Raw genomic sequence first — 13,221 nt, forward strand, 5'->3', positions numbered from 1 at the left:
AGGCTTGCCGTTAAAGGTTTTCGTTTTTTTCAGCATATGGTTGTAGAAAACAGTTCAATGAGACCAGTGGAGTCATTTCATCACCGAACTACCCAAGTGTCTATGACAACTATGAAGACTGTGCTTGGCTGATTCACTCTCCAGCAAACAAACAAATCAGGCTCTCATTTACAGACTTCAGGTAAGGTGTTGTTGGCACACGACATTTGTCATTTATTTTACACGGGTCATTAACTTACATTTAAACACAACCCCTGTAAGTTATGTGTCGTCATAATCCAGCGCTAATTCCAACCATGTTTGAGTTGTAACCTTATTGTGGCTGAAGAGGCATATTTCAGTAACTGCAGAAGTAGTTCTGTGATTATATCTTCCGGGGCCGTTCTTTGACGCAAGAATGGTGTTATGCTCACTGTGAGATGTCCAACAGCAATGTGTGGTCGCTTGACGATACGACACTGATTATACAACTGGAACATAATTGTTAGGAAATAATAACAATCATTATTTATAGTGGCTTTCATGCCGCAAGCTTCAAGGCACGTGACACATTCTAATCTAATGTATATTTATAGAGCGCTTTCACTCAATGCGCTTGACATAGCTTACAAAACGATGACAGAAATAGATGAAGTACAGGGACTCCTCTATTTACAAACATTCGACTCAGGAACTTACAGAGATACTAACAAAACTGTCTGTATGTCCAGTTACTTAATTGGACCGATAGTCATAAGTTCAACCACTGCGCAATAGATATCTGTGTTGTCATCTACATTTGCAGAACATGAAAACCAGTGTCGTCTACATCTACAGGAGAATATGCAACTTTTAAGGCCATTCCCTGTGTTTAGTGTACATGCCATACAACATATTTTGAATCGACAGAAGTAAAGTTGGATTTACGAACAAATAGACTTAAGAACAGACCTCTGGAACCTAACTCTTTTGTATGTAGAGGAGTCCCTCTAGTTGACAGGCGCGTGCTTCAAGGATTGAGGAATGAGTGACAGCGATAGAGGGGTACATAGGGTTCACGGAAGGGCATGGAAGGGACGGGAAGGAGCGGAGGGGCGAGGGAAGGGAATGGACAACAGAAGAGGTGAGGCTTTAAGAATGGAATGGAAGGCTGTTACGGAGGGGGACTCCTTAATGTACAGAAGCAGTGTCGAGTCCATGGGCAGTGTCGAGTCCATGGGCAGTGTCGAGCCTACGGGCAGTATCGAATCTTTGGTGCAGTGTCGAGTCTATGGCGCAGTGTCGAGTCTATGGTACAGTGTCAAGTCTACGAGCAGTGTCGAATCTATGGGCGTGCTGAGTCTTTGGTGCAGTGTTGAGTCTATGGTCAGTACTGCTCAATGTACAGGGGTAGTTTATTCCAGTGGAGGGGTGCAAGGAGGTTAGAAGGACCGAAGATGGGAATTGGGCACAGGGAGAAGGAGGAACAGGGAGACGGAGAGCAGATTTGGAATGAAGAGGATGAGAGGGGACGCAGAAGGAGATGAGAAAGGCGAGATGAGGTTTAGCAAGGCAATGGAGACATGTAATGACTTAGTGTGAGTTATTTGAAAAGAGAGAGAGAGAGGGAATGGACAAGAAGCCAGCGGAGTTGGAGTAGGAGAGGCCAAGTGCTGAAAATTAAAGGGCAGTGAAAATAACTTCATGTAGAAGCATTTTAAATTTGTTGGAGTGGAGTGAGGGCAGAGGCAGGGGGACCAAGAAGCAGAGAACTGCAGGAGTCCCGATGGTTGAAGATCAGAGGAGGAACCAGGAGTTTCGCGGCAGGTTGAAACGGCCAATTGTCCTGTTGTCGAACAGAAGAAAGCGGTAGATTGCTAAGTAGTAGCGGAGATGTGTGTAGAGAAAGTGAGGAAGGAGTCAAAGGTGACACTAAGGTGGAGGGCAGAGGAAGCAGGAGTGTGAGTGAGAGGAGGAAAGGAGATGGTTGGGATGGGAGGAGAAGCGCGAGAGGCTGGAAAGAAAATTATTGTTGCGTTGGATTGAGAGAGGAAAATGCTAAAACATTCGTATGACAATAAGAACACTATATAAAGGGAAAATATAATGAAAAAGCCAGAATAAAAAAAGATCTAAAAGAAAATTAGAGTCAGAGAGCTTAATCTGGGCTGCATATTAGATTTTTGTTTTCGGTCTCTTCAGCTGTTTTGATCTTTTAAGCCAATTGCAAACTCTGATAAGCCCGGTTGGCTACGTACGGTGCAAAATAAGTTCAACACACATACATCACATGCCACTATATCTGCTTAAGTTAATATTGGTTCTTTGTCCTTCGATCCACCCATAAATAGCGATCCACAAATTGGCCACCACTGCTGTTAACACTTTAAAAGCAGTGTATATGAGCAAACCTTAATAATTGACTACTGTATACAGCATCCATAAGAGGTTTTTTTGGGTGAGATTGCGTAAATATAATGGCGTCGATAAACCTGGCACCACCCGACAGTCAAATATTAAGGTTTGTCACGTAAACGAAACATACCAGTTTCTTACTAGTACGGCATAATTCGAGTACGACGTTTCTCCAGTAATTACAACTAGCATCATCAGGCGACAGCCAGATTTGTGACGCATTTATATTAATGACACATTTATATTTACGCGATCTATCCCAAATACCTATTATGGATAATATTGGTCGCAAAAGCCTACATTTTAAACAGTATACAGCATAATTATTACTAATAATACGAATGTTAACTTCACCTGTTTCTTTCCCAGAATTGAACAAAATTATGACTATGTGATGGTGTACGATGGACCTTCAAGAGATTACCCCCAATTGGGTAGATTTACTGGCTTCACTATGCCCCAAGCCCTGATTTCATCTGGAAGCGACTTGTACGTCACATTCACGTCTGACAACATCGTCGTATACACAGGGTTCAGTGCAAATTATGAGAGTAAGTTCAACTTCAGCGTTTCAGTGGCCGTACGTCCTCGCGTTGTTTACCTGTTTAACATTTTTACACCTACACAACTGTTCACCGAGGACATTGATTTGAGACGTGTAAGTGAATCAATACGTTTTTGGGAATTGGGAGAAAAGTGCGAGAAATGCAGTGAGATAAGTGGAGACAGATAGCCAGAAGAGATAAAGGAGTAGAAGTCAACAAAATAATGAGATGTAGTGAAATTAAATAAATATTTTCTTCGATATTTAAGATGATAGAAGAGAGACCAGCTTGAGCAAAGTATTAAGATTAGCAAAATAGTTAGATAAGAGAGAGAAATGTCATACCTACTACCCTTTCGTGATCCTGAAGCACCCTCTATAATGCTCACTCAATACTCAACCCTTGCACGCCCCTGCCATCTGAATTATTCTATTTTGTCACCGTTTTCTTTTAACTATTTTAAGCACCTTGAGTGACAGCTCCCGATCAATATGAAATAAGACAGGTGGAGTAAGATGAGAGAATATATATACGTTTTAGAAGACGTGTAACAGAAATAATTAACATCTATTCAGAAGGGCGCTATGAAAGAGATGGGAGAGATGTACAGTAGTCAGTTCTCTTATAACGCTGCGTGTTTTCATAACGCAAATTGGATATAACGCGATTGAGTGAACAGAACTACGTCGCGTGAGTAGGAATTGGCGTAGCATCACACAAGGTGGGATGCTGCTGGATGAGTCTAGATGCTACCCACGTTTTCTTTGGTACTCAACTACTATAGCATTCTAGAACAGACCGTAGAATCATTAAGAATGCATATCGCAAAAAAAATTACTTGGTAAAATAACTGCCATTGTGTACCGCCCAGGTATATAAAAAAAATTAACGCCTGGTTATGAAAAGTGGCCACCACATGGCTCAGAAGACAGAGCCCTGAGCTGACACTGATGAGATCCTCAGTGGGAATCCAGGCAGCCGGCCATGATGCAGCCGGGTTCCCAGGTGTAGTGAGTTGGTGGTCTCAGCCCAGTCACCGATGATCAAACACCAAAACCATCACATTCAATTTTACGTTGCACTCCGGTTTGGCTTTGATAATTTTGTATTATTTGGGCAGGTGGGGAAATGCTTCACCCTCTAGTTTCGAAATTTGAAAATGTATGTGTGTCGCAGACGTAGTTCTCTGACAGCTGCTTCTGCAGACTGCTATTGAATATTGAAGACTTTAAAATGGATTCATCTCCATAAGGCAACGCTAATCGCACAATGAGGATATCAGGGTGGAAATAATATAGAGAAAATATCTACTGTATTCATGTGCGTACCATACATAATACCGTACGTTATATAGGCAGTCAAATTCAGTATATACTGAGCATTTAACAAATATGTATTGTAGATCGATGTCTGCATTCAATGACTGATGTCTCAATGTCATCTCTACGAACTGTAATCCTTTTGACAGGCATTGATCGGTGTTCATTGAGTTTGCAAGGCGACTCTGGCAGAATAAACAGCTTTTATGACCTGGGCTACGCAACAAATATGCTCTGCACTGTGGACATTACAGTTCCTAATGGCTATTTTGTCAAGCTGCAATTTAACTACTTCAAGTGAGTAACACACAATTTTACACTGATATATTTACATTAATAATATTTATTTTTAAAGGCCTGATTCCTGTAGAGTTACATACCACACGTTCGACAAATTGTGAAACTCTACAAGTTGCACAAAATTTATTCTGCCCGATTCACCCTGACAGTTTTATTTTGGCTCGATTCCCACCATTCAGACTGGGTCAAGCCCTATCCTACGAACAACAGCAAAAAACACTGCGCATTCCATTAACATCCAGGGGAGTTTGAAGCAAAATGGAGGTGTGTGCGTTATCAGCAGCACGCTCATTCCCTCGGTGGACACCAATCGAGCTCCATCACATGGGTCGGCTAGGCATCGTGTTACATTTCTATTTGGAGTATGCGTGTTCTCCCCGTGCTCGTGTGGGAATTTTCTCCGGGTCCTCCGGTTTTTCCCTCCACATTTAGAAACATGGGTTTAGAGTTTAAAACTATAAACTTTTTTGTTTTACCTGGTAACACCCACGGAGCTATATAGCTATTTTTCAGAAGCGACTGGGCCTCAAATTATAACTCAACGAAGTGGCTTATCATTTGGAAATTGAGAGCAGCCAAATACTCTGAACACGTTGATTTTAAAATGTGGAGGGAAAAACTGGAGCACCCGGAAAAAAATCCACACGACCATGGCGAGAACATGCAAACTCGAAATATACATGTGTGAGGGTTGGGATCGAACCCACGACTTCCTGAATACCAGGCGAGGGAGTTAAAGGAAGTTAACATCTCGCCACCGTGACGCCACAGTATTTGGCTGCTATAAATGTCCCCATGATAAGCCACTTCTTTGAGCTTCCATGTGGGGCTAGGTCGTTTCTGAAAAATAACGATATAGCTCAGTGGGCCTTACTTGGTCAAATAAAAAATAGTTTAGTTTAATGTGGGGAGTGATGGCACAGTGCTTTGTGCATCGCACTCTGAACCCTGTGACGTATTTATGATTCCTGGCGACAGCACAGGTGAGTGTGCTGAGATGGCCAGGAGAAGACGGTATAGAAATGGGTTCTTGAATCTGTGTGGACATTTGAGTGTAATTAGTTCAAAGTGTTGCCTGTGGGTACAGGGGTGCCACAGTGGCGAGATGTGAACTACCTCACCTGGTATATAGAAGCACATGGGTTCGATCTCAACCCTGATGCCTGCTGTATATTTGGAGTTTGCACGTTCTCCCTGTGGTCGCGTGGATTTTTCTCCATATCCTCCAGTTTTTCCCTGCACATTGAGAAACATGCATTTAAGATGATTTGGCTGCTATAAATTTCCACATAAGCCACTTCATTGGGCTATCATTTGTGGCCAGGTTGCTTCTGAAAAAGATCTGCAGAGCTCAATGGGCCTTATGTGGTAAAACAAATTTTTTTTTTAAATAGTTTCTTCCCACATGTGAAACAAGCTTCAAAACGAGTCTTAGAAGTAAGTGTGGCTTTCTCAGGAACACTTCCCGTTCTGCATTTCTTCATCTTCCTCATCGTCTTCATCAGCAGCGGAACCGAAATTAGCATTAGGAACAGCAATATGGTCATCATTATCATCATCATATGCAGCAGTAGCACCCTTTAATCATCATCAGTACCTATTTATCATCATAATCCAATTAATTTGCATTATTGTTATTATTATGTCATAATTTTCCATCACCACCACCGTCAAAATTATGTTTACGTTCGATCATAATTTACATTGTTTGCCATAGACAAATTACAAACATCCCCCCATATGGCCTTAACAGACTGTTGGGGCAAGTGCTGTTAGCGATCACCTACGAAGGCCAGCACAGCTTTTGTCTCCTCAGTGGCGATGCTTACAAATCGCACCAGGTGCTAATTTAAGGCTGAGTCACCCTAGGGGAGGCCCAGAAGCGGTTCAGCACGCTAACCCGTTACTCCGTTCCCCACGCACACGGATGGGGAACACTCCCACGTTGCGTCGAAACGTTTCTACAGGCCCAAAGTTACGGCACTCGCCATTTGATTTTTTTATTATTAACCGTTCCTGACCAAAACAAACCGCTGTTTACACAGTTTGTCTCTTACCTCTCACCCTAAAAAAGGCTACCGGGGAGCGAGCTGTGTGGCAACAGCTCCCTGACCGTGTACGACGGCGGTGCCCAGCAGCGGGGACATTCTCTGGGCAGATTCTGCGGCCAATCTCTGCCGCCGGGCGTGCGCTCCCTCTCCAACAACGTGACGCTCGTGTTTCAAGTCTCGGACAACTTCATGCAAGGTATCCTTGTTTTGTACGCGTGTGTGTACGTGCGTAGGTACGCATTCTGAAAAATTTTCGCAGCCGGCCGTTGCTGATGGGAGGCGCCGGATCGTTGGTACAGATATTTGAATACACACAATGAACAGGAAGGACAAGATGAAAATGCTCGCATAATGGCATAATGCACATGCATAATGTACGTTGACTCATTAATCCCCCCCCCCCCCACTTTGCTCAAGAGCGCAGAAGTATGGTCACCACATCCACGCCTCTATATAAGGAACGAAACAGGTGGACTTCTCCACAAATATGTCTGTCGCCTGATGAAGCTAGTTGTAATTACTGGCAAAACGTCGTACTCAGATTATAAATGTTGTGGCTTGGCTCTCCAACATGCCAGTGTGCTGTACTATTGACGAATTGGCATGTTCTGTTTACGTGACAACCCTTACTAGTTGGCTGTGTCGGGTGGTGGCAGGTTTTAACGACACATTTATATATTTTAAGTCAAATTTTATTCATATATTTACACGATCTAACCCAAAAAAGCTCTTATGGATGATATTGGTCGCGAAAGCCTACGTGTTCATCTCGGTTATAACTGTTTTAGGTTTTTGCACTGTATGCGATATTGTTGCTTCTTTCTAAGACATCGGACTCAGTTATAGCTGTGTTACGTTTTGTATTGTACACAATATTCACGTGAAATGTTTTCTCATTTCCTGTTTCAGAATATGGCTTCAGTTTGGAGTTCTACAAAGTTGACCCACTACCAGCCAGCAGAGGTATTGATTAAATCTTAATTTATCGGTTTACAGTATATACTGACCATCCTTTGGTTCATTCGCTTCTTGTAGGAATTCCGTGAGTAATACAAAAATGGGTAAATTATAAATTTACGACGGTAATTGTAAGTTCGAAATGTCATTTCATGATCTACTATTGTTTTGCAAAATATAGTGCCTAGCGTAAAACTGTAAGCAAAATCGTTGTGCATTAGAGACATCTTCATCTAGCAATGAATAAACCATGGTTGATAAATATTAAAATGATAGATGAATATATGAAGATGGCAAACAATGATGATGACATTCTCTGGTCTGACACTGGTGAGACGAGACCCTAAAGAAGGCTGTCTCTGGTACAAGCAATGGACAGGAAGTACAAGATCAATGGGCTCGCATAATGTGCACGCATAATGTACGTTGATTCATTAATCCCCCCCCCCCACCTTGGACAAGAAGAACGCACAAGTGTTGTCATCACATCTACGCCTCTATATAAGGAACGAAACAGGTGGACTTATCCTCAAATCTGGCTGCTGTCTAATGAAGCTAGTTGTAATTACTGGGAAAAAATTGTACTCAGATTGTAAATGTTGTGGCTTGGCTCTCCAACACACCGGTGTGCTGTACTAGTGGCGAATTGGCATGTTCTGTTTACGTGACAACCTTTACTAGTTGGCTGTGTCGGGTTTAACGGCACGTATATTTATGCGATCTAACCCAAAAAAAACCTGTATTGTAATAGTAATTGTGTTTTGTTGTTTTTCAGAATGTGGCTGGATCCCTGTAGCAGAACGCAGAGTGAACAACCGGATCGTGGGAGGCTACGAAGCAAGGCTCGGAGAATGGCCCTGGCAAGCGAGCCTGCACAACTTCAACAGACTGGCCTGTGGGGGCTCCCTCCTCAGTGACCGCTGGGTTGTGAGTGCTGCTCATTGCTTCAATAGGTGAGCGTTTATGTTGCTTCACATGTCTTGTTAACACTTTACTCCGAGCTATAAATGGTCTGATATGTGCATTGTCCTGGTACTGTTCGCCTTTTGATGTTCTCTGGTCTGACATTGGTAAGACTAGGCCCTAAGGAAGGCTGTCTCTGGTGTAGGCCAATCGATTTCAAAGACAATGCATATATTATTATCAGAGCAAGTTTGTTTGCATGTACACCACAAGTACGTGTGATTAATATGAACTTGATTCCTTGTTAAAGGTCTTTAAACATCTTAACACCTGTTTTATTGCCAGAAAAGTTAAAACCTATTTTTATTTGTTATACTTTAAAAGGATGCATTGTGTTAAATGCTACACACAGCAGAAAAGTTTGATAATCACAACTTGCAACCCTTTGTCAGATCGCTTTTGGGATGAAGGCCTTCACACGCCGTGTTGGTCATGGGGTATTGTTCGACCATACCTCACCACACTGGTCACGAATAACGTTATCTGTGATTCGGAATCAAACTTGGGGAATTAAAACGTGGGTCAACAGGTTCATAAGTGCAGTGTGCTAACCAATGAACCACCGCTCCTCCCAATCGCACAATGAATCACAACACCCTTAGAAGATATTTTTGTATAATTTTATTGCAGAAAGAGGCATGAATATAAGTGGAAGAGGCATTAAGTATCTGAGATTTTTTTCACATTCAGGTATGATTTTTCATAGTGCACTTACAAGTGTGATGCCTGCCGGCGCCACAGTCCAAATTTGCTTACTTGTAAAACTGACCCACACCAATTACTCAGTTGAGATTATCCAGAGCAGCAGTCATCACCCTTACCAAAACAACTTGGCAGGACCCTCCTGAAAAAGTCCTGAGACTTAATGAGGCTTACCTTGGTAAAAAAATCTATAATGCCCTGTTGTATTTGATGCTGAATGTGGTGTCTGTGTATTTACCCTCCTAGTAACAACCCAAACACCTGGACGGTATACCTGGGCCTGCACTCTCAGAACGATCTCAGCGCTTCAACTGTCGTGGCCAGAAGCGTCAACAGAATCTTGATCCACGAACGCTACAACGGAAGCAGCCATGACTATGACATTGCTCTCATGGAGCTGTCAGAACGTGTTTCCTTCACCGATTACATACAGCCAGTTTGCCTCCCACCTCGCTTTCAGAAGTTTCCCTACCCAGGGAAATCATGCTTCATTTCTGGTTGGGGAACCCTTTTTGAAGGTGGTAAGTCCATAGGTGAAATATTCCAAACCTGGGAAAACACGTGGTTTCAGAAGATTTTTTGACCACGAAATAGAGCATAGTTTGAGAGATTATTTAGTATCCATATCTCAGTGTCTATGGTGTAAGAACAAAGAAACCACAGTATTGTCATGTTTTGAGCCTCCACATTACCCGATTAATATTCTAATACAATCGATCTCCTCATAGAAAGCAGTGCCCTTCTGTTTAAACTCAGGATTACAACCCTTGAGTTGTTTACGTTGTGTTAAATGTAGCACTTCTAATGTACAACAGATACTAATATTTAAAAAAATCCATTGTTATGCCCACGATTCAAGGCATGTATCGTGATATTAATTTATGAATCGGTGCAATGTTATTTTCCGACGGCACAAGTTCAACATAATCGATAGTTGAACATTATTTTATTTTGGGGGAATGTTTGTATAATGAAAAACAAATATAATATACACATCTCTTCTACTGAATAATTCATTTGATTTAATGGAGGCCCAAATCTTTGTTAGGAAACTAGTTTTTTGTAAAAATCCATTGGAATGATGGCAGTAGGGTAACAGAGCTCTCTGGTGCTCGAGGAATATCTGAAATAGGCATTAAGCTGATATACAGGTGCTATGTTGTTATCATTTAAATGTACCACGATCTAAGTCTTGATGAAATATAGTACTTTAACAAGCAGAAAGGGTACACGGTTTCCAACACGATTTCTTGTACTTAACAGGCTACACACTCGACCGGCTTCAGGAGGCTTCAGTAGAGATCTTCAAGACGTGCGTGACCCCAGGGCCGCAGGCCTACAGCCCATCTCTAATCACCAACAGGATGCTGTGTGCAGGGTACCTCGAAGGAGGGGTGGACACCTGCCAGGTGAGCTGCGATAACAACCAACAAGACGCAACTCTATTGCCTAAAAACCATCTGGAGCACATTACGACTATGGGCCCAATTATGTTCCACCAGGGGGAACTTGGAAAGCAAACTTATCCAGTCAATTCACGTACACATTTGGGTGCCAATTTACTGGAAGGAGTGTGGGTGGACCAACATCAACTGGAGCTTCAACAACAATGTCCTCATTCAGGATCCCAGTCCCGTTGAACATTTCAAGCTCTCCTCAGCTGTACTGCTCTTTGCACTAAACATTTAAACCTAATTATTGGGCCTTTTGACATCCCCTCTTTGGTATCATGACATGCCATTGCTTATACTGGATCACTGTAATCATCGCTCCATTAGGCCTCCTTGTTTGTCATTCAACTTCTAACATTGATGTCGTGTGTGTGTGTCTGTTGCAGGGAGACTCTGGGGGTCCCTTGGTTTGCCAGGACTCAAACGGCCACTGGTACCTCTCTGGAATCACCAGCTGGGGCTATGGCTGTGCACGGGCTTACCAGCCAGGTGTTTACAGCAGGGTCACCAAATTCTTGGACTGGATTCACCAGAACATGCAGTAGTCTCTTATACCATCCTGCACCGACACAATACTATAGATCATGGATGTTAATGATGGGAACTGTAAATCAAAATAATTAATGCAGTAAATCATTATGTAAAAAATGAACTCGTTGTAAATTGTTGTTAAAATGTTCATTTATATCGCTGAATACTGGATTTTAACTGCCCCAGAATGTAACAAGGTTTGCAAGTCAATAGATGAACAAAGTTTTTGGGTCAAATCAGACAACTCTGATAGTTTTTTACATGGTATTTTGGTTTTGCAACACCTGTAATGGATCCTGGCAGAGAAAAAATGCATATGATGTGAAAACCACTTGACTAAGGTGGAAAGGTGATTGTTGGCATTGGCAGGAGATGAATAAAAAACTTTCTATTTTTCAATGTTGCTTAATTCTTTCAACATTGACACAATGGACAATTCATGGACTGTCTAAACTCTAAACTATTTGGCCCAACCTGATTATACGTGACAGCAAACGTAAGTGCCGTCTAAACTATGTACGATGCATTTATTTGTTATATTTTGACCTGTGACATCAACTCGCGTCTTTTTTAAATTAATTGCCATGGCTATTGAGCAGTAGGGGTACTCAGAGGCGATCTATATATCTTCTAGGGGACCATTGCAATGATCGGCGCATCCAGACGAGATGATGCGTTCCACAGGGAGATTGTCCTTCATTGAGGTTGTCTAAGAGTGTGTACGTGGCAAGGTTATCAGTGATTTACCTTCACCTTCCCTGGTCAACACAGCCCATGAGTTTGTGAGTTTTGGTTTAATAACTCCATAAAAACAAGACTGGTTTTGGGGTACTCAGAGGCGATCTATATATCTTCTAGGGGACCATTGCAATGATCGGCGCATCCAGACGAGATGATGCGTTCCACAGGGAGATTGTCCATCATTGAGGTTGTCTAAGAGTGTGTACGTGGCAAGGTTATCAGTGATTTACCTTCACCTTCCCTGGTCAACACAGCCCATGAGTTTGTGAGTTTTGGTTTAATAACTCCATAAAAACAAGACTGGTTTTGCACAAGGAGGCTGAAAAAAACCAAGTTTGTGATGCAATTCGCTTGTTACATGTAAAGTTACCTGAGACGCCTCTGTGTAAATGGCCTGATATGAAAACTGTTATCATAGTGTGCGTAATAAAACTATGGGAAAATGTAATTAAGAAAATACTTCATGGAAATATATACAAAAATGAACATTTTAACAGTGTTTTTGTGGTATTCCAAAAATCATGGCATATCTTGTTGGGTAAGATGGTTTACTAGTTGGGGTGGAAAATGGCAATGATTCTTCATAATGTGAAAGACTGAAAGCTGCTCTCATGAAATTTTAACTTTCTTTTCAAAAACTGATTCACACGAAGCGACACTATTTGCCACAAAAACCCGTAATATATCTAAAGCATTTGGAAATCGATGCATGCTTAATAGTAATCTGGTGAATAAAGATTTGAAATCTGTAAAGTATAACATGTGTGTGCCTGGGTGACTTTTGGTCAGATCTTGAGATTAGGGATCTTATAAAAAGTTATTCGACTTTCTATCAAAAACTCCGCCGCAGGGGCCGATCTTGACATTGCTGGCACAAGTCATCAACAAGTCCAATCAGTTCCAAATCTTCTTGTTTCTTTCGGTAAAGTACTTTGATAGTGCATTGTATTTGAGCTGTACACCTTTTGGCGTCCTCTGGTCGAGCACCAATTGGGTCGAGACTCAAAAGAAAGCCGTCCCTGGTGTGGACCAATCAGTTTCAAGGACAATGCATATATTATCATAGTGTAATAAAAGGACTCAGACACTTCTCTCTGACTCCGTGTCCTTTATTTGGGGTTCGCGTTCTCCTTCCCACACGGCACTCCTCCTGAGACTCTCTCCCTGGCAGCCCCACATCTGCCTTCGCTCCCGTAGCCTTCCACGCTCCTGCAGCTCCGCTGCAGGCTCTTGGTACAGCCCTCTGGCTGCTCCCCCAGCAGCTCCATCTCTGCTCCCTGTTCCTCCG

General features: G+C 42.3%; 1 protein-coding gene across 1 annotated transcript in view; it reads left to right on the plus strand.

Annotated features, from left to right (window-relative positions):
- Positions 1 to 12,692, plus strand: part of LOC133351242 (cubilin-like) — a 43,996-nt gene extending 31,304 nt beyond the window's left edge. The window contains exons 15-23 of the mRNA XM_061566329.1: positions 34 to 181; positions 2,743 to 2,924; positions 4,387 to 4,534; positions 6,612 to 6,784; positions 7,498 to 7,551; positions 8,321 to 8,498; positions 9,457 to 9,731; positions 10,474 to 10,619; positions 11,048 to 12,692. Coding sequence (XP_061422313.1) covers positions 34 to 181; positions 2,743 to 2,924; positions 4,387 to 4,534; positions 6,612 to 6,784; positions 7,498 to 7,551; positions 8,321 to 8,498; positions 9,457 to 9,731; positions 10,474 to 10,619; positions 11,048 to 11,206 — 1,463 coding nt within the window. The 3' untranslated portion in view covers positions 11,207 to 12,692. The remainder of the gene's footprint in view (positions 1 to 33; positions 182 to 2,742; positions 2,925 to 4,386; positions 4,535 to 6,611; positions 6,785 to 7,497; positions 7,552 to 8,320; positions 8,499 to 9,456; positions 9,732 to 10,473; positions 10,620 to 11,047) is intronic.
- The last annotated feature ends 529 nt before the right edge of the window (positions 12,693 to 13,221 follow it).

Source organism: Lethenteron reissneri, chromosome 5 (assembly GCF_015708825.2).
Source record: "Lethenteron reissneri isolate LAM-NWPU_2019-01 chromosome 5, ASM1570882v1, whole genome shotgun sequence".
In the NCBI taxonomy this organism is placed as follows: domain Eukaryota; kingdom Metazoa; phylum Chordata; class Hyperoartia; order Petromyzontiformes; family Petromyzontidae; genus Lethenteron; species Lethenteron reissneri.